Source organism: Crocodylus siamensis, chromosome 2 (genome assembly GCF_052110815.1).
Source record: "Crocodylus siamensis isolate JL-2025a chromosome 2, ASM5211081v1, whole genome shotgun sequence".
Lineage (NCBI taxonomy): Eukaryota > Metazoa > Chordata > Crocodylia > Crocodylidae > Crocodylus > Crocodylus siamensis.
Window position 1 is genome coordinate 189,611,459 of NC_143396.1, and position 22,435 is coordinate 189,633,893.

The window sequence follows — 22,435 nt, forward strand, 5'->3', positions numbered from 1 at the left end:
AAGCTGCACTCGGTACTTGGAAGCACGTAGAAAAAAAAAACATCTGTGTCTATGGCCAAATCACTGATTATCCGAATCAGAATCAAATCTCCAGATTTGGCCAAATGGAATCGGGACAGTGATCCAAATCAGCAAATCGAATCACTGTCCCCCAAATTGGGCCAAATCCAAATGCAAATCGAATACTGCCTGCTTCGCACACTCCTACTGAGTAAATGTTTTTACTTTAAGTGCTTTTCCATCTACTTTCCAAGCATGGTACTGTAATTCACAAGAAGTGACCTGAACTGACAGAGGTGGGGACTTGGAGTCTAATTAAATAATAAACACAAAGCAGTCTTTCCAAAAGAAGCATCAGGTCACGATGCTTCTAAAAGAGAGGAATGCTGTCAAAAGGGACATATACATGCCTTACATATATCTACTATAGGTATATTCCTTTTAAAAAGCTATGGAGCCTACTTGTGTTTGCTGAGTAGCCTGTTACTTTTTCTGGCGGACCTTAACTTGACATACTGTGATACAGGCAGGAAGCCAATTAGAAATTCTTGCGGTCGAAACACACAGACTCTTCATTGTTTTTGCAAAAGCTACATATAAGAGAGAGGATACCCTAATATCATTTTTTCTGGACAGGAGGAGGCCAGCCTTCTACCAATGTCTAAAGTGTGTACCTTAGCTTACTTTCAATTATAGCATATCTAGGGACAAAAAACAAGGTGAATCACCTCCTTGAGAAGAAAATCATAGATTGTTTTGCGCAGAAACTTAAGATCAAGTCTCAGTGTTAACCCTTCTTTGTTGGATATGATCTTGCCACACCAGTCTTGATCTCTGCTATCCTACTAGTAGACACAATTGCTACCAAAATACTATTTTAATGGACATGGAAAACATTTTTATTTTAAATAGAGGTAATGTTTGTTTTCCTTGGATCCATAGTGTCAGCTCCTGCTGCAGGACCTCAGACCTTTTTGGCTTGCTCTCTTGCAGACCACAGAGAGGAAAGACACTTGAACACAAGGGAAGTCACATGCACTGTTACTATCCAACAGCCGCGGTATGCCAAGAAAAAAAACCTAAACATTTTTAGGCCATAGAATTTGATCCCACAGGAGAAGCCAAATATTAGAAGGATTCAAAAGTGGATTAAACATGTATATTGCTACTACAAATAACCTTTACATAATACAGAAAATACTATAAGGAGTACAAGTCCTCACAGTAACAAAGCTTTGTGTCTATATTAGAAAAATAAACTGCTTTACTACCAGCTTATTATCCATTATAGTTTCTTGTATATGCTTCTAAAGTATATACTGCGGAAGTCAGTCACCATACCAGGCTAGACTGATTATTGATTTGGACTGGCAGAACAATTCCTAAAAAAAAAGGAAATTCTCCTGATAAATGAAGCTTAGAGGAAAGCTCTCTTTCAATGGTTGCGTATTAGGAACAACCTGGCAATTTATAATTCTTAAACTATATTAAGAAATTAACTTACCCATGTAAATAGGAGTTCCACAAGTAGACTGAAACATGGTTTCACTACGAGCTGCCTTTTGTACAGCTAAACCAAAATCAGTCACCTACAGGAAACAACAGAGTATTGAAACAAAGGTGAAAGTAGTTCTTTTGTCCAGCTTAGAACTCATTGATTATACTGTGGTCAAAGAAAACAAAAGTATGCAGCAGGAAGGGCTCAATCCTATTCCTTCCACAAATGTATGTAACTTTGTATCAAGCATTACTAATGTTTATTTGATGACTTCACAGCTGGGAAATGTTCTTCTATTATCTAAACATCTTTAATATTATAGGTGTTTCTTGATATTCAGACTAACTTTAAGAGCCCACCAAGGACATGGAACAAATTCTTGCTAAATATTTTACTTTCCTTGAGACTAGAGAAACATGGAAGGCATAAAAGCTAGTGATGGTAGAAGCAGACCCAGATACAGCCAATAATGGGACAAGAAGGGAGGGGGAGAGAGAGAAAAATCAGAAGAGAGATCCAGCTGAACCAAAGCCTAACTTCTGGCAAATCAAACAGCTGCTTCTTTAGAGCTACATTTAGACTGAATACACAACACATTCACATGGGTAAATCAGTTTTATACATTCCTATAAATTGTACACCAGTTTTATATATTAATGTAAATTGGAATAGCAGCAGACAAAAGAGCGGTTTATACCGAAATGGCAGACTATAGGGCAGTGATTCTCAAGTAGGGTGCCCTGGCACCCTGGGGTGCCTCGCGATCTTTTCAAGGGCGCTGTAATGTTAGGTCTGTTAGGTGTGTATACATGATTCACAAGATAAACAAAGATTTAAAAGAGATTCATAGTTTTAAATGTATTCTGATCTGTTGTGGTCTGACTTCTTTGCAAAAGAAGAAAGGCTCTATTATTTTTCTGTCATCAAAAAACAAATGAAAACCAAGAGACAGCATTTTATGAGGGTGCCCCAAGTCTAACAAGGGGTGCTTGCATTTAAAAAGATTAAGAATCACTGCTCTAGGTTGTTGTTACTGGGCCCCACCACCATTTTGAAGAGCAGGGATGCTGAATACACGAAATACCAAGGCTGCTGGAACCTGCTAATTAGTACCCTCCTGCAGACTCGATTAATCTAGCAAACTAATTAGTACACATCAGAGCAGGCATCAGGCATGTGTACTGTATAGGTGCCCTTGGTGATAGGGGAGCTAGTAATAGCTTGCTTGCTGTGGATACAAGGAGCTAAATCCTATTTTAACTTGTATCCCTACATGTATGTACGTAGAGTTTGGGGCACTTATTCAACATTTGGAATTCTGTTTTGCCTTGTGGTAAAATAGAACTACCCTGCACTCATACTTGATTGGAAGTAGAACTGAGAGGAAAGAAAACTGTTATTCTAGCCCAATATCCCAGTGGTTAGAGCACCTGCCAACAGAGTGGGAGATCCCAATATAAATTTTATTCGAATCTTTCAGGGCTAATTTTACACCCCATTAAGATTTTGGTGGCTCCTTCTTTCGTACTGTCTCTTAAAAAAAAAGTCAGAGGAGGTAAAACGTCATTTGCTAACACAATTTCCCTAGGCAATGTTCTGCTGAACTGAGTCAGACATCCAAACAGGATACCTGCTCTTGCATTCAATCCAGAAATAAAAGCAGAGGCTGAACAATTTGAGCTACAAAATAATTATATTTTTTTGTTTTAAAAACTGGCATTCATTTTACATGGAGCTGGCAAATTTAAGTAGGTAAGATATACATATGCCCACATTTAGAAAATCTCATCGGTGGAAAGTGATCTAAAATTTGGAAGTTTCATTCTTGTCCAATGTAGGTACTGTGCATTTTACAACTGCATGGTACTGAGGCACACCAGATGTTAAATTTACACCTTCTACCCTTCTTGTAATCTCATGGATAATAGAGATATATCTCATGAGACTTCTGCAGTGATCAATATCTTAAAAAAGATTTACTTTTTTAAACTGAACTAGTTTCCTCTTTTTGTTTCTCTAGTATCCAATGGCAGAAACGATTATGCCAACATTAAACTTATTATTAAAAGGATAACACTATCACATTTTGCTACCCCTTCCTCTTGTAATCATTGTTTCTGATGATGTGACCCTAACTAATGCAACTGAGGCCAGCTCTGACTGGGGCTAATTATTATGACTGTTTCTGTATATGTGCAGGAAAAGAATACTAGGATCCTCCTATTTCACAGAGCAACTACACCACAAGCAGCCATAATATAGAAAAGTTGCCTTTTTAGCACAGGGACTATGCTGCATATTCCAGAGATGGTGAACCAGGTAATGACCAGAGCCTGTCCTTCTCCATACACCAGGACCTGACAATTTAAAAGAATCCATACTTTAACCTTTATTATAAATATGTTTTAAAATAGCTTTTTCAACACATGCTCTCCAGTGCTCTTGTAGACATTTGTGTGTAATATTATGGTGTCTCAGCATACCAGAAACACTTCTACTCTACCACTGACACCCATCTACCACCAGGACAATAAACAAAACCTCGTTCTATTGTTGGAAATGAGAAAGATTACTCCATATGTATGAATACATATATACTTTACAATCACAAGTGAAAATTGCATTACTTTATTATCTCTTTTTTGAGACTGACCGCTCTTTATGCCTGGAAATCTCAGAGGCAATTCAGACTTGTACACAAGGCTTTGGGAATTGGCCTCACCCCTTACATAAGTTAAGAATTTCCAAATATGCACCAAAAAGTAGATTTGCTACTAGCAAATAATTGCAAACTCCTGACAGTAACACCATATTCAACCATAGTAATAATATACAAACACTCAAAGTTAGGCCACTGTAAAAATACTCAAAGAATTTATATTGTTTGGGGTGGAGAGAGGAATAGGATAGTCCTTGAAAGAGTAGCATATGATAATTGTTTTCCATTCTGATCTTGATCTCTCTCTTAAACTGAGACATTTGGGAACCTAACAGTAAGGACTTGATATGCAAAATTTAAAATACAGTTACCTCTTCCCTACAAGCTGCAGTACCTATCTATAGAATCACCACCGGGATCTAATGTCTGGCCAGGAATGAGACTGAGGAGGATTGGCGGGAAAACCCAAAGTATTTTATAAAGAATGAATGACCAGGAGGGTATTTCAAAGGGAGGTTTCAATTATTACATGGGCTTCATATTTTCACCAGTTAAAAAACTGGGGAATGTCTTTACTTTTCTTTGGGTCACTTGTTGACAAAGATTCTCTGGCTGTAAAAAACATCTGTGAAAGCCTCTCAGTGCATTCGTATCCATAGAGTAATCTTCAGGCCTGAATCTTAAGTTGCAGGTAAAGATACACTTTAGAGACATCACTTTGAACATCAGTCTCTAAATACACACAAACGTCCTTCGTCTCTTCCACCCCGCAAGGGATTTGGGAGTCCTTATATTAAAAATGGTACCAATATCATTAATAGACACTCCTGAATTACTTTTCTGAGGTTCCTAGTAATGATGCTCTGATAAATGTCATCCACAGAGGAAGTCCTAAATTCCACTGGCTTGCTATTATTATTGGCTATTATATTTTCATGAACAGCACAAGATTAACAAGAAATTCTTATGGTAATGTTAATGGTGATTGACTACGTACACTTGAATTTTTCCGGAGACCATTTTACTGAAGTGATCGTATTATACAACATATAAAATATTATACATAACACATACTGTAGATCCACAATCCAACACTTCAGCTCTAAAGATTGTTTCAACAAATGTATTAATTTTGCCAACATCTGTACTTGAAATGTTAAGCAACTAGTAAACGATGTAACATTTGATTTATTGGCCAGCAGGGAACAATTCTTGCAATAAGAATAGGTTATAAATAAACAGACATTTTAAGTAGTAAATATTTATCAGAATACAAAACAGTCTACTGTGGAATGTGAGTTGTACTTAAATCAAAGAGTCTTTAAAAAATAACCATACCAGATTTGCATTAAATTGATAATGCGCATACTTTAAAATATTAGCTATAATTTAAGAGTTTCTGCTACCTTAGTGTAATGAATGTTTGGAACTATCCTAGTGTCTGGAACAGGGCTGCACCATGCATCCTGCCCCACTGCACATGTACCCCACCTCACCCTAAGTTCCCTGGTTGTAGGGTCCCTTGCTGCATTGCACCTCTCAGGCATCCGGGGCTTACCATGGCACTGCAGCTCCTCACCACAGGCAGCAATGGGTGCTATGATGCTGCTCACAAAGGTGCAATCAGTCACTGTTGCAGTTGTGGCTAATTTTGTGCCCCCTTTTCTTTTATGCCACTGCCTCGACACTGTGCTCTGTGCTGCACTACACTGCCCCTCACCTTGGGGTGGGGAAGGGGAAGCCAGACAGAGAGGGAGCCTGGAGACCCTGGCTGCTTCTGTAGCCAGAGCAATGGAGTGGTGGGGAGTGGTGGCTGCATGGGTGCCCAGGGACTCCACTTTAATCCTTTGTGGGCTGCATGTGGCTTCTGGGCAGCCAGTTAGACAGCCATTGTCTAGAAAAATAAGGTAAGCTTTCTCTAAGGTTTTTAATGGGTTGGGTCTTTTTCCCCCCCAGTTAACTTGAAGGTATACATCTTTTTATTTGACAGAAAAAAAATTCTTTCAGTGAAGCTTAACTATCAATTTGGGTTGGTTTTTTTTCTAACTTACTAATATAATTTAGTGTCTCTTTTCAAAAGATACTACTAGATACCAAAATCACATCCTTCAGTAATATCTGGATATCAAAATAAGTGAGCAATGCAGAGTTGTTAAAAATTTCTAGTCTTACCTTTATATTTAATTTCATCTCATTTGCTTCATTGATGTCAGTGCTTTTAACTAAAATGTTTTCCAGTTTCAGATCTCTATGAACAATGTCTGTCAAGAAAGAACAAAGAATAAAATGTTATTTACCAAATACAATGAAAATATTCTAACATAAATGCTTTAAATGCCTTCAATTGTGTAATTTCTCTGAACAGTTCGGATGCATTTTCTTCTTCATTAGTGAAACTTAAAGAAAGGAGCATTTGTCCATTAATAGAAGGAATTTAACATAATGATCAAATTTGGATCCATCCTCCTCGTGTTTTGTAATAAGGAAGGCAGTTTGCATCACTTTTTGTGTTATAGTATCACAAACTAGCAAAAAACCGATAGTAAAAGAATGGGGAGGAACAGGGATGGATATTAGGTGTGCAGTGATAAAAGATTTTTTTGGCCGATACTGATAGCCGATTGATTATTAACCAACCATATCAGCCAATGCCAACCCAATAACTAATAATTAGTAATAATGCAAGGCATTTTAAACTACTGGTATAAATAACCTTTTTTTTTTGGCACGCTCCAGAAGCATCCTGCATCTTGTGTATCAGCATCCTCATGCTTAAAAATGGCAGTGGGGGGGTGCTTGAACTAAAGCGTGTTGAAAAAGCTTTAGTTCATGTTCCTCTGCCACCATCTTTAAGTGTGGGGACGCTGAAAAATGAGACACCATGGAACTTTACTTAGAGTGGCTGTTGGAGCTGCTCTAATTAAAGCACCACCCCCCACACCTCTGGAGCATATGTAAAAGTGCCCAGAGCCTGTGCCAGTTAAAGCAGGCGGGGCTGGCCTAGCAGTGCCTGCGACTGGCTGCGTGGAGCCCTTCAGCCCCTTCTGCAAGCCCCTATGCCCCATGGGAGAGGCTGAATGGATCCAGCTCTGGTCCTGGTCCCAGGAAGGGCAGGACCCGGCTGGGCTGAGGGTAGGATGACATATGCTTGCCTCTCTTCCCAGGCCTCTCCATGCCCGTCCCACCACAGCTGAAGCAGAGCCGAATGGGGCAGGGGCAGATGCAGGTTGCCTGCTGCAGGCTTAGGGCTCCCTGCTTTGCTTGCCCTGAGAGCCCCGCACCAGTCGCATACCCCCTGCCCACCCAGCAGCAGCAAAGCACACAACTCAATGCCACCATTGCCACCACCCATGCTGCTGCCAGCTGGGCAGGGGGCTTGCGCCTGGCACAGGACTCTCAAGGAAAAGGCAGCAGGGTGAGGAGCTCTGAACCCACAGCAGGCTGCCCACTCCAGCCCCCATCCCATTCGTAAGTTGAGGAGGCACATAACCCCCTCCATACCTCTGGGGGTGTGCACAGCAACTGGGAGTTCCCCCTCATCATGCCTCCTGGACAAGCCACCCATGGCTCCGCCTTGCTCCCTGACCCAGCCCACAAGCTGCCCATGGCTCCGCCTTGCTCCCTGACCCAGCCCAAGGTCTCATGCACCACCCTGGTTGGGCAGCACTCTCAGCCCTTCCCCCACTTCCTCTTTCACTGTGGGGGTCTCAATCTGCCCTCTCCCCCCACCCCTTCCCCCATAGATTTCCCTGCAGGGAGCTGCTCTCAATGCCGCCAAGCTGTATTCCTGGCCACTTGCACTTGTGTGGGCTTGCACATGCATGTGGCACCCCCTGCATCCCAATCCCAGCAGCCCCAAGCAGCCCCTTGCAGGCTAAAATGCTGCCTGCCTGCAAGGGAAAACCCACCATTTCCCGATCCCTGCAGGATGCTGCAAATCCAGAACAAATGTTGTCCCAAAGTCATGAGACCTGGGACCAGGACTTGTCCCAATTAGGAATGGGAGGTTAAGCCCAGCTGATGGACTGGGGAAGGACCCTGCTGCACACAGTGGGAGGGAATGGCTGCCTGAGCCCCTGCCAGGCTTTGCCCCTGGCCCCTAGGGTGCAGACCCCAAGCACTGCAGGCTGAGGCACTGCGGGCTGGGCCAAGCAGCACCACCCGGCCCTTCCCCCCACCAGTTACATCTCTGCAGCACTCACCGCCTTTTACAGTGCCCACCCTGGCCCCAGTTCACATTCTATGGCATATCAGACCCGGGACAATGCGCCAGTTGCTCCACTCCACTCTAACCCAGTCCAGCCCATCAGCGAGGGGATGGTGGTGGGGATGGAAAACGGCTTGGGCCCCTGTATCTGAACTGGGTCCTCAGTGTTCAAGGTCACCCCAGTTCACGGGAGACAACCCAGGCATCTGAGGGCCCCAGCCTCACAAGGGAGAGGGAACCCAGGCATCCCAGGGCCCAGCCAAAAGGCACAATTATCAGTAAATATTATCAGCTACAACAGCCAAAAAAACCCCGATAGCCAATAGTGTCATTTCTGGTGCCACTCCAACAGGCAACCAGAAGATCGGTGCACCTCTAATTATTATTATTATTTGCAATGTTTGCAGATATTTTTATAAGCCCAGTCTCTCCCAATATCCAATAGGCAAAAGGGGAAGAACAGTGGCATAACTACAGTAGAGTGATAGGGACAACAGTCCCATGTGCTGATGGGGATGGGAAGCGAGGTAGGGACATGAAAAAAAACTACTTTCACTGCAGCCAAATGGTTGTGATCATGGCAGCAGCAGCAACCAGAAGTCACCGCTGGCCTTGTGCATGTTAGCTGCCTCAGGCACCCAGATGCATTCTTATATAGAGCTCTTTTTCTGCCCATTTTTCAGCCTATATATGCTTGATTCAAAGAAGGGGCTATTCCTCATATAACATTTTTCTCAATATAAAGACAGAGGAACTGCTTATTATTTCAGCTAATATGTTGAAACTAAAGACACAAACAATTTCTATGGAATTCAAATACAAGCTTTCCCACTCCTACAATGGAGAAAGAAAAACTGAAAACACTGAATTCTATTTTTTTTTTTGGTTGAATTGGTTAATTCTGTCATGGATTGTACAGTATTTTAATGTTTCCCTAGGGTGAATCAAAATGCCGATATTGACTGCATCATTTTAAGTGGAGGACAGACAAGAGCACTCCAGTCCCACGTCATTTTCTCTGCTATAATAGACTTAGCTGCTGAAATAAGATAATGCTGTAACTCAAAGTAGTTATGAAATTAGAAAAAATAAATGTTATCAGAAGGTTGGAGCAAAGTACTAAAAGGAAACATTAACAGTTAAAGAATAAAAAATAAAGTTTCAAAAAGCATTAAAGTGAGATGCTTCACTCTTAGATTGTGAGGCCACAATTACACTGTGAAACACAGAACAGTAATTGTAATTGCTTTTAAAGAACACTAACATTCAGAGCCAATTAACTTCCTTACCTTTTTTGTGAAGATATGCTATTGCTGATGCCAGGCTTTGAATGATGTGCCTTGTCTCAGTCTCTGTGAAGTGTCCTTTCCTGTGAAGGATTTCTTTAAGTTCTCCATCCTCACACAACTCCATAACAAGGAACATCCGCTGATATTAACAAAGAGCCAAAATAATGATTTCTCTTCAAACATATTATTTTATTACTGTACTAACTAGGAGCACTAGTCATAGATCAGGACCTCATTGTGCTGTGCACTGACCAAACACAGAACAAAAACATGATGATCCATGATAGAAACACTCCTACATGGCCCTGCAAGGGGGAAGGGGACATGGCTGGGTCCTGATCCAGAAGTTGGGGCAGGGGGAAGAGCATAGCTTGGTTCTGACAGGCCTCACAGGTATTGGGCTTGAGGATTTGGCAGGGTGGCCATATTAATGGCCATCACTCTCCCACTGCCAAACTTCTAGACATGTGGGGAGCCCTCGAGCCAGATGCAATGGCTCCACTGGCTGCATCCAGCCTGTGGGCCAGAGTTTGAGCATCCCTGGTCCAGAGCAGGAGTATTCAACCTCCACCCCATGAAGCTATGGCATCTGGCCCACTGGGATCCCCAAAACTTAGATATTTAGCAGTAGGGGGCTCCAAATTAACAATCTGAAAGGGAGAAAGTAGAAGCTCCCTGCAGCTAGATCCTACCCTGTGTCGGTCATTGCCACACAGCAGGATCAGGGCTGGCCCTACCCCCAATGCATCCAGGTCAGGCCAGGCTGCTTCCCCAGCCCTCCCCCACCACACATCCAAATCAGGGCCACTCCACCCCACCCACCCTGCAGATCAAGATGAGGCCTGTTTGCCTTGCCTCCCCAACCCCACTTCCACGAATCTAGATTGGGGCCACTTCACTCTGTCCCTGTCCCTGCCCCCCACACATCCAGATTGTGGCTTGCTGTTTCTGCCCCTACCCCCATTCATTTAGACTGGGGCCTGGCTGTTCTTCTCCACCCAACCCCCCATGACCCTCTCCACGCACCTACCTCTGCACATCCAGATCAGTGCCAGGCTGCTTGTCCCCCTCTCCCTCCCCTTCCCCATCCATACTGGGACCTAGCTGCCCCCTCCTTGCCTTGGACAGATGGATTGGGGTGGGGCTGCACAACCCCCGGCACCTTAATTGGGCCCACGAGTTGGATCCAGCCAATAGGCAGACCTGGCATTGCCCCTCCAGCTTCAGGGATGAAAAGGCTGGGCACCAAAACAGGAAACAAACGTATCCACAATGTTCTAGTCAATGACTGTGAAAACTGTCCAATATGTGAAACATGTTAACCAGAAGGTAAGAGAAATTGGCTCAGAATGTAGACAGAAATGCTGTTGTTATATTTATTTTTGGCATTAATAATTTTCATCATATTGCAATTAAGGAAGCCTTACCTTTGGCGTCTCAAACACTTCTTCTAAATGTATTATATGTTCATGGTTCACTCTTTTTAAGATGCTCACCTCCCTTTCAAGTAGCTTCACAGCAGAGCTTCCAGCCTTAATTATAGATGGGAAATGCATTTAGCAGACATCACAAAATTCATTATAGGCTCCGGAGAGGTGAGAGACGTGCGGGTGAAGCCCGCTGCGCCCCCGCTCCCCCGAAGCCCCCCAGACACCCCGTCAGCAGCCGCAGAGCCCCCTGCCAACCCCCAGCACAGCCGGAGGTAAGTGGGCTTGTGGTGGGAAGGGGTTAACTCCTCGCTTCCTGGGAGGAGGCGGCAGCCTGGAGCCGGGCGGGGTCAAGCCCCCCGCCCAGGCCCCTACTTGGCCCAGCCCCCCAGGGAGAGAGAAGAGAAGGAGTGGGGTACTCACCAGTCCCCCTCCTGTAGGGCAGGGCCCCCCAAATCCCGGGCAGGGCCCCCCTGGCCTGAGAAACCAGCGTTCCCCGACAGCAGGCCCACTGCGCATGCGCGCAGTTTAAAAGGGCCCGCCAAACAGGGAAAAAACGCTCAGTTAGGCTCCGGAGTGGTGAGAGATGTGCGGGTGAAGCCCGCTGTGCCCCCACTCCCCCAAAGCCCCCCAGACACCCCCTCAGCAGCCGCAGAGCCCCCTGCCGACCCCCAGCACAGCCGAAGGTAGAGCGGGCTCGTGGTGGGAAGGGGTTAGCTCCCTGGGAGGAGGCCGCTGCCTGGTGCCGGCTGGGTCAAGCCCCCGCCCAGGCCCCTACTTGGCCCAGCCCCCCAGGGAGCCACGCGAACAGGCTGCATAAACAGGTGCTCGAGTTAGCGTGGAGTTCGCGTGGGAGAGGGCGTGAGAGGGCACGAGACCCTGCCTGCGACCCCCCCCAGAGTAGTCAGCCCCAGCCGTAGCCAGCCTACCAGAGGCATGACATGGATGGGCACGCGCCGCACCCCGAGGGTCCCCTCGGGCTCTGCTGCCGCCCCATTGGGCACCTCAGAGATGGCCACCCAGACGGAGCCCATGGTGCTGGGCTCCACGCAGACAGAGCCCCTGGCTCTTGGCTGCGGGGGCTGCCTGTCCCTTTTTCAGGCACTGGGGCCCGGGAGCATGGCCACCTCCCCTTGCGGGGTCTGCTCCCTACTGGGGTCTCTGGCACGCCAACTGGAGGAGCTCCAGGCCACAGTCCAGAGACTGCACGCCATCAGGGACTGCGAGCAGGAGACAGACTCCCACTGCCAGGCCCTTCTCCCCCAGGAGCCGCAGGGTAGAGCACTGCTCTGGTGTAGTGCCCGAAGACTGGAAGAAGGCCAATGTGGTGCCGATCTTCAAGAAAGGGAGGAGAGTGGATCTGGCTAACTACAGGCCCATTAGCCTGACTTCTATCCTGGGGAAGATCTTAGAAAAGTTTATTAAGGAGGCCATCCTTGATGGACTGGCCCAGGCTAACATCCTAAGGGATAGCCAGCACGGGTTTGTTGCGGGTAGGTCTTGTTTGACCAATCTCATTTTCTTCTATGACCAAGTGATCTATCACCTGGATGAGGGAGAAGAGATTGATGTCATATATCTTGACTTCAAAAAAGCCATGATCACCTCTTGGCCAAACTGCCCAGTTGTGGCCTTGGCTCCACCACGATCTGCTGGCTGGGAAACTGGCTCCGTGGTCGGACTTAGAGGGTTGTGATTGATGGCAGTCACTCATCGTGGTGCCCTGTGACCAGTAGGGTCCCTCAAGGCTCTGTCCTGGGACCCATATTGTTCAACATCTTCATTAATGATGTGGACATTGGAGTCAGGAGTGGACTGGCCAAGTTCGCCGATGACACCAAACTTTGGGGCAAAGCATCCACCCCAGAAGATAGGCGGGTGATCCAGGCTGACCTGGACAAGCTCAGCAAATGGGCAGACGAGAACCTCATGGTGTTTAACACTGAAAAATGCAAGGTTCTCCACCTTGGGAGGAAAAACCTGCAGCATCCTTATAGGCTCGGCAGTGCTACGTTGGATAGCACTACAGAAGAAAGAGACTTGGGGGTCATCATTGACCACAAGATGAACATGAGCCTGCAATGCGATGCTGCGGCTAATAAAGCGACCAAAACGCTGGCTTGCATCCATAGATGCTTCTCGAGCAAATCCCGGGACGTCATTCTCCCCTTGTACTTGGCCTTGGTGAGGCCGCAGCTGGAGTACTGAGTCCAGTTTTGGGCTCCACAATTCAAAAAGGATGTGGAGAAGCTTGAGAGAGTCCAGAGGAGAGCCACGCCCATGATCAGAGGTCAGGAAAACAGATCTTACGATGACAGGCTGAGAGACATGGGACTCTTTAGCCTGGAAAAGCGTAGGCTCAGGGGTGACCACCAGGATCTGGGGAAGCATTTGTTCACCAGAGCGCCCCAAGGGATGACTAGGTCGAACGGTCACAAACTCCTGCATGACCGTTTCAGGCTGGACATAAGGAAGAGTTTCTTTACTGTCTGAGCCCCCAAGGTCTGGAACAGTCTGCCAGCGGAGGTGGTTCAAGCACCTACATTGAACACCTTCAAGAGTAAATTGGATGCTTATCTTGCTGGGATCCTATGACCCCAGCTGACTGCCTGCCCTGTGGGCAGGGGGCTGGACTTGATGATCTCCTGAGGTCCCTTCCAGCCCTGATGTCTATGAAATCTATATGGCCACATTTATTCAACAATGGCAATTTTTCTTTACAAAGCCTACAGAAATTATTCAAAGACATGAACAGAACTTACATTTAGAAACACAGTTACATACTAATTCTTAATAATAAATATGTAATAATTATTCTTGCACCTTGAGTTTGCTACCTGTATAGCTTAGTTTTATGACTAATAACATCTTACTTTTTTGGCCTGTTTTCCAGCATAAAGGATTTTGGAACTCTTCACAAAAAAATATATATATAACACACACAGACACATATATATACACATCCATTCTAATATAATAAAAGCCTTAGTCTGTCTGTCCATAATGCTTTTTCTGCATTCTGATTGTTTGTCTCAGCAGCCAATCACAATGCTGACTGAAACAACCAGAGTGCTCTCCACAGGCAGACACACACAGTGGACACACACAGCACCATGACAGTGGGGACTGAGGAGCTGGAGGTGGGGGGCAAGGCCTTGCTCCTTGAGGCAAAGGCAGGGACAGACTGGGATGGCGGAGTGCCACCATGGCCTTACCCCACCTCCCTGGGCCCTGCTCCTTGGAGGCAGCAGCGTGGGGTGCTGGTGGCACAGCGCTGGCCTCACTGCTCCTGGCAATGGGGGCCAACAAAAGCCAGCAGGCAGAGGGAGGCAGCAGGGAGAAGTGGAGAAGGGAAGGGGAGGGGAGGGCACAGTGTTGGCACCCCGCCACCACCGGGCCCTGAGAACAGCCAGGAGGGAGGGGAGGGGGTTGTGCGTGGCCGGATACGCAGCGGTGGTAGCATGGGGCGCTGGCTGGTGGCTGCAACCACTGCATGCAAGCTTCCTCCCCTCCACCATGCCTGGCAGGTGGCGGTGCCGCAGGGTGGAGCAGCGAGGGGTCGGGGGGAGTGCATAGGGCTGGAAGCAGAGCAGCGGCAGTGTGGGGTGGTGGGTGGTAGTGCTTTTTCTCCCCACTTCCCCCCATCCTTCTTGACAGGCAGTCGGCTAGTATATACATATACATCCATGCATACACACACACACACACACGTGAGAGAGAAAGAAATAGGAATTATTTCACCTAACATGGAGAAAAGCAACCAAAATGTAAAATACATTCAAAATAGAAAATGAATAATATCAAGAGAGTGCAGATAAACAAAATGTAATTACTCAAGTTGGAAGTCAGCCAGCCCAATGGAGCCAATACCCCTAATCCTGTGAATATTTGCATAGGATCTTAAATGATCACAAATATTTTTTGTCTCATCCATAAGAAAGTAGCAGACAACACAGCACGTCTTAACAGCATGTTGAGCTTTGGTACAGTAACAACATAGATGAAAAGACTACAAACTACTCTTCTTGGAAGTCTCCCATCCAAGTACAATCAGACCCAAGCATGCTATTCCTCTCTCATGATAAAAATAGATTAGAAGTCCAGTAACAATTTGTAGCAACTTAAGTAAAGATAAATAATAATTGCCAGTTAGTTTAGCAAGTTGATAACAGTAAGTCTATGATGTAGTAATGCAGCACTAATTGTTAATTTGGGCCAATGGGTAGGCAAAATAACACAGCCACTAGAGATTTTATAGTATCTTGCCTTTACAGGGTCTATCATGCAGCCAAAAAATGATTTGTCACTGGCTGTAACTAGTCATGCAAGTATTTAGACTATGTCTATGTTGTTTTAATGTAAAACTTCATTAATTTTATTTTAGGATTGTAATAAATTCATTAGCAAAAAGAAATAGAATCTAGAAATGATACATTAAACTAACATCTGACATTCTTTAAACAGATTTGCATAACTAAGAGGCTGATCCGACAAACTGTTTAATCAATTACAACTTCATGAAAGAATAATAATCCAAACTGACAAGGTTGGACTCTACAGTCATGTCCACACAAGCAGGGGCATGCCTCTGCAGCAGCATAAACAGTGGCAGCACAAATTTGTACCACTACTTTGTGCCCCAATACATGACCCTGCCCATGTGCTTTGCACCAGGACACACTGTCCCATTGCTGCACATGCTGCAGTGGGGAGAAGGTGGGAGGGGGGGCTGGCTGGGGCACAAGGTGTCTCAGCTGGGATTATGTATCCCCTGTGCTAAGGCACCCTGTGCCCTGGCCAGCTGGGGAGCTCCCAGGTACAGTGGACCTCAAGATAGGGGAGCAGGCAACCTTGGGCTGTCTGCTCCCCTGTCTCCACGTGCCTCAGCCTAGAGGCTTTACTTCAGTGCCTCCGCATTGAGGCATGTGGAGACAAGGGAACAGACAGCCCAGGGCTGCCTGCTCCCCCATCTTGAGGCACCCTGCACCCCAGCCAACCCAGAAGTGGCTGGCTGGGGTTCCAGGTGCCTCAGCCCTGGGCTATCTGCTCCTCCATCGCTGCATTTGTCCTGGCATTCGCCACTTTGGCAAAAAGGTTTGCAGCACCACAAACCACATGTGCCTGCATGTCTGGATCCAGCCTGTGTGTTTAATCATTAAAACTTGATGGAACTCATATAAGAAAACACTAGCAAGTGCTAGCGAGAATAAACATTAAACAGTGAGAGTAAATGCATATATGGATTGCCGTAAGAGTTCTGAATGCAAAAAGATACCATAATGTTCAGATAATGACTAGTTAAAAAAAAGGAATCATCCTAAAAAAGCAAGAAGGAATTAAAATACGCCATGGATTTATATATTTACCTTTTCTCTGTTCACTTTTTTGATTGCCCATTTTTTGCCAGTTTCCCTGTGCCTCACTTCAATAACCACTCCAAAGCTGCCTTGTCCTAGTTTCCTTCCAAAAGAATAGATTTGCTAAAAGAACAGAGAATCAGAGAAGAAATGTGATTTTAAATTCTTCAACAGCAAAATGTAATTGCTGCTGTTAAAATTATATACATTATGGGTGGAATATTTAAAACATGTTCTTTTATAGGAGATTATCAGTACTGCCCACATATAAAGACTCTTATACAGAATACCTGTTTCAGTCATGGTGTGTGATAAGGTATAAGAATGCTGCTGATGAATTATGTAGGTTGTAGGATGATTTTTCCATCTCAAATTCCAAAGAATTATGTTATTATAATGTTGATCAGCATCTCAAATGAATAGGTAAGGTACATGTTTAAAATATTTAAAATAATGCAGACCTCACCAATTTTTTATTTCTATATCTGCATATATATAGCACAGGGGCAGGCAATTATTTTGGGCAGAGGGCTGCTTACCCAGTTTTGGCAGGCTGTCGAGGGCCACAGGAGTAGCCCCCGCCCCTTGACAGATGCCCCGCCCCTTGACAGGTGCCCTGCTCCGGTCACCATTTTGGGACCAACATCCCAATGTCTTGGGACCAATGTCCCAGGGCCTGCACTGGTGGGGCCCAGAGTGGGGCACAGGACAGCAGGGGTCTGTGGAGCCAGGCTGGGATGCACGACCCAGGAGGGGGGAGCTGGCCTGGCTCCATAGAGCCCTGCCAGCTGGGACCCCGCGCTCTGGGCCTCACCGGCACTGGCCCCAGAGCACCAGTGTGGGCCCTGTACTCCCACTGGCTCCCCACCCGCTCACATCCAGTGCCCCCCAGCCCCGCAGTACAGGTGGGGGTAGCACACAGTCCCAACCTCCTGCTTGCCAGCAGGGAAGAAGCTGGTGCTCAGCATGGGGAAAAGCAGCCCCTCGCCTGCCCCATGGCCAGTGCCCCACGCTGCAGGCAAATCGCAGCCTGTGCGTGGCTGTCTGGAGCAGGCACAGGCAGCCTCATGCGGGCAGCAGGTGGCTGCAGCATGGGGCGCTGGCCATGGGACAGGCGAGGGGCCACTTTTCCCCATACTCAGCACCAGCTTGTAACCCGCCCCACTGCCAGCCTGGGGGAGGAAGGGAAAAAGCAGCCCCTCCCTGCCCCATGCCTGGCACCCCACGCTGCAGCTGCTCACAGGCTGCCTGTGCCTGCTCTGGACAGCCATGTGCGGGCTGCGAAGGCCTGCAGCACGGGGCGCCAGCCATGGGGCGGGTGAGGGGCCGCTTTTCTCCGCGCAGGGAAGGAACCCAGGGAAAACCTGAGCGTGGGGGGGAGAAGCAGCCCCTCCCCCACCCCCCGCTGCAGGTGCTCACAGCCCGCATGGGGTTGTCCAGAGCAGGCACAGACAGCCGCATGCAGGCTGCAAGCAGCTGTAGTACAGGGCACTGGGCATGGGCGGGGAGGGGCCGCTTTCCCCCCGCCACACACTCTTTCCTTGCCTGGGGTCCCCCCCACTTACCTGAGCTTCCCATGCCGTGGCAGCCATGTGCTCCCAGCCAGAAACCATAGCTGGGGCTTCTGGCTGGGGGGTAGGGCTAGGCAGGCCCCGCTGTTGTTGGAGCCCGCCGGGCTTCCCCTGGATTCTACTGCCCTTGGTTCTGTCAAAAATGACAGGAACCAAGGGCAGAAAAATATTAATTTTCTACATTTTTTTTTAGGGGCCCCGCAGACCAGATCTGGCCCACAGGCCGTATTTTGCCCACCCCTGATATAGCATGGGTGTCTGTTACTTAATGAACACTGGAACCAGCAAAAATCGTTCCACTGATTTCAGTAAGCATCAGGTTGTTAATTACTGGAGATTTCGAGCATTTTAACAAAAGTTTTGCACCTTTAAAGAAGAACTGAAAAGGAAAAACAACTAAATTTGTTTTTTGTGATTTTTTCCTACTGCCAAATCTTATTTTTTAGGTGAGACTTTTCTTATTTATTAAGATTCTGTCATGATAATTTCAATGTATTTACAGAGAGTAGCCACAAGCATTAATACTGCTGAAAGACAAGTATCTTTTATTAATTTGTTTCTGCCTTCTTTTCATTTACAGCTAGGGAAATAACTTTCCCCCTCCTGCATCCCACCCCTTTTACACGGGCAGAGAATGAAAACAAATCTGGACTTCTGAATGTGGGAATCTGGTTCCTGGTTAGTTCAATATAGTGAACAAAAGCCTTAAAATAGACAGTCTGTTTCAGGACTTAGGTTCCTTGGGAGTGAAAAACTGCTGCAGTACATTTAATGAAGATGCTGACATGCCAAAAATGTTCTACCGGGGGAAAAGCAGCAGCTGGAAGTCCTAGAAAAAATTAAATTTTATACATCCATAGCTAAATGTCTCTATCTGCTGATACAGCACAATTAAACCTAGGGTTCAGAAGGCTGCTGTTAATGATAAAAATGGCCACATACCTGAATAGCAGCTCCATCATCTATTCGTGTGTGAGGAACTTTACATTCTGCACTACTGCTGCGAGTCATTTGGGTGAGCATTTTTCTATAAGGTTCTACTTGTTCTGATTTTGGCATCTTTATACAAAAAATATAAAGCATGAAATTAAAATAGAATTTGCTATTTTAAAAATCTTTTGATGTTTATCATTGCATCATCTAATGTCAGATATACAATACAAGAAATCACATGTGTAAAAGTTTAATGTAGGGCAAAATCTAGAGGCTCCATCAAAATCAATTTGGTAGCCCCCCCCAAGTTGAAATTCAGCAAATTGAGGGGCAAAAAAAAAAAAACTATACCAGAATTATGTAAATGATTTTGTCTTTGCAGATCTTCATTACTCCTATTCTATTCTGTTCTCCCTTAATGTAAACAGGAACTATTCCAAAGTCAACTGAGTTGTATCTGTTTACAAAGAGGAGGAATTAGATTTAAATGCCTGAAAAACCTGAAACGGCCACATTTAATACAACAGTACCCCTATGCACGATTTACTTACTACACATATTAGAAATCATGTCACTTAGATTCTCAGAAACCACATCTCACTTTCAAAGATGGTACAGATGACACATTTAAATTGTGGGCGTGTGAGACAGCAAGTATTAGAACTTAATGGCTATAGCCCCATTGAACATAATACTTACCTATTGAGGTATAAGCATTCTAGTACTCCCACTGAAGGTAATCACACTATTCATCTGCTTGAAGTTATGCAGTGTTCATAGATATAAAGTTAAACTGATTTGTAAGTGTTATGATAAATGGGGGTATAAATGAAGAGTCACCCCCACTGTCAGAGGAGTTTAAACAGGTTGTGTGTCAGGAACACAGAAATTCTTTGACACAGAACACATCATGGAATAAATCAGAAGAGAACAGGAGTAAACTAAGGATAAATGGTGGTTTTAGACTACAAGATCTTCTGAATGCTTACCAACTTTCCCAGAATAGATTCAGCTGAAACATCTTTAGATGCTAGCAACTCCAGCTTATTTGGATATTAGGAGATCAGACATCACAGACATGCTTGTCATAAGTAAAGAATAATTATTTGTGATAACTGGGGTCTAGGAATGAAACACTGACTATAATTGAGGAAATTTTATGTTATAAAACCATCTGTAATAAAGTAATGTTCTATGAATATGATGCTGAATGAAACAAAGCAAAGGAGAAGAGAAAGTGCTTCTTATATTTTAGAAGATGATTGCTATTTTAAAGTAATTTCCTCATGCATTATCAAGTATCACATATCTTCTGACAGGCCTACAATTGGATATTTTTTATATGACAGTGACTTAATAGTCATCTATAAAAGTCTACCATATATAAAATTGCTAAAAGAAACAGAGATGATTGTACAGTATTATCTGACACTACTATTGTAAGAGTGAGGGAATAACTGAGGCTGAACCTCTTTTAGCTTTCTTATTAACACTTCTCCCATTTTGGTCCCCTACTTACTATAATTCATGAAGACAAATCATTGACAGTATGCTCATATGTGACTGATTTAAGATGGTATTTAATTTGTACCCATCTATTTGAAAGTGCTGTTTTAAAGTGGACCCATTTATGTTACTATCCCAGATGATTTATTTTGTTCTGAAATTTAAGTTTTAAGTCCTTTTTTTCAAATATATCATTTTCAGATGTATATTTAATACAAACTCCTTCACCGAAAGCTTTTAAAAGGTTGTGACTATGATTTTACAGACTACAATACTAGAGAGGAGATTATGATCTAAGGTAAGCGTGTCCCAGTCGATACATTAACTGTTTCAAGAACAATACCAAATAAAAAGTCTATACATCAATAACAATGAACTAAAGAGAAATTAAAAAGTAACTTAAAATAAACTTCTAATTTTTTTCACCTACTATTTTTATAATGTGTGATTATTACTATTTACATACTGCTATATCACCTATGTATGCTAGAACTGAAGGATATTAGAGGGTGAGAAAACTGCCCATCATTTTCAAACCAGCCTGCATCAAAAGCCTAATTTTCAAAATGTTCTGAATGCTGCCGTGCCAATGACTTCAATGGAATTTGTTGGTACTCACCACTTCCAAAAATCAGGCCACACTGATATAGGATTTTAGTTCAGCAAAGCACCTAACATACATTCAAATCCATCCCCATTCAGGGGATGATTCAACAAAACACATCTACTCAGCAAAGAACGTTAGCACTTCACTGAAGCCAAAGCTAAGTGACAAAATGAGGATCCTTTAGGCTAAGTGCCTAAATGATTATAGAGGTGCTCAGCTTCCAGCCTGTGGGCCAAATCCAGCCTACAGAGCCAAGACATCTGGCCTGCAGGGCTCCCCAAGGGTCTGAAAATTTGACTTCAAGGAAAACAGTGGTAGTGTTAATTGCCACTCCTTGCTACTAAATTACTGGAACTGTGGGGAACCCCATAGGCTGGATAACATGGCCTCACATGGTTTGCCAGACTGTGAGAGCACATGACAAATATGGACGTGTAGGGTCAGACCCAGGTATTGGATTACACCCATAGACCAACCACACATGCCGATCTCATGTGGGATCCAGCCCATGGACTGATCCTACACCTCTCATCCAACTCATGGGGCCACAAAGTTGGACACTACTGGTTTAGTGTATGGATTTTGCATCATTTTGTATAACTTTTTCCCCCTTACATAATCTACTAGCTACATTTCAAACAGCAAAATGTTAATTAAAAACAGTTATTTTAAAAAAATTATTTAAAAGTTATTTTTAAAAGTTATTTAAAAAACAAACTACTTCTAGAATACTTTGGCCAACCTCTTGAAAGAGAGCCCCTTAGAACATACACTTCCTCATCACTGATTTACAACTTAGGTTTTAAATGTATATTTCTATATACACACAGTAAAACCTTTAATAGGCATCTGAACATTAGTAACTTGGAACTTAGAAACCATTTTACAATTGTTAAAGTATTTAAAACAGTAAGTCGCCAATGTATTATGTTTCCTACGGGTGTCTTTTGAGAAACCTTAATACTACATGTTCTCAAAAAAAATGAAGACTACACTTTTTAATAGTTTAGACCAGTGGTCTCCAACCAGTAGATCTTGATTCACCAATAGATCTCAGAGCCTCTTACAGTAGATCTCGGAGCCTCTTGCAGTCCATCTGAGGTTGGGGTGGGGGGCTGAGTGCCCGTATGCATGCACACACACGCCCCAGTCCAGCAAGTTAGTCCATGGGGGAGGGAAGGGGCGGGGGGCTAGATTGAGGCCCCTGCGGTGAGAGACAGTGCCACATAGGCAAGAGCAGGGGTAAGTTTAGTGAGGCCCCAGATGGGTGGGACTTACCTGCTGGGGGGAACATGCCCCCACATAATTTTTTCTCTCTCTGTCTCGATCTGCACCCCTCCTATTCCTCCCCACACACTTACCAGCTGGGCAGGGGGGGGTA

At 44.8% G+C, this 22,435-nt stretch overlaps 1 protein-coding gene across 11 annotated transcripts in view; it reads right to left on the reverse strand.

The window, feature by feature from the left end:
• Window positions 1-22,435, reverse strand: part of STK33 (serine/threonine kinase 33) — a 90,866-nt gene that overhangs the window by 19,410 nt on the left and 49,021 nt on the right. For all 11 annotated transcript variants that reach the window (XM_090032647.1, XM_090032643.1, XM_090032645.1 and 8 more), the window contains 6 exons: window positions 18,951-19,067; window positions 16,447-16,560; window positions 11,081-11,185; window positions 9,654-9,792; window positions 6,330-6,418; window positions 1,505-1,589 (listed from right to left, as the gene is read on the reverse strand). In XM_090032647.1, the coding sequence (XP_089888773.1) occupies window positions 1,505-1,589; window positions 6,330-6,418; window positions 9,654-9,792; window positions 11,081-11,185; window positions 16,447-16,560; window positions 18,951-19,067 (649 nt within the window). The remainder of the gene's footprint in view (window positions 1-1,504; window positions 1,590-6,329; window positions 6,419-9,653; window positions 9,793-11,080; window positions 11,186-16,446; window positions 16,561-18,950; window positions 19,068-22,435) is intronic.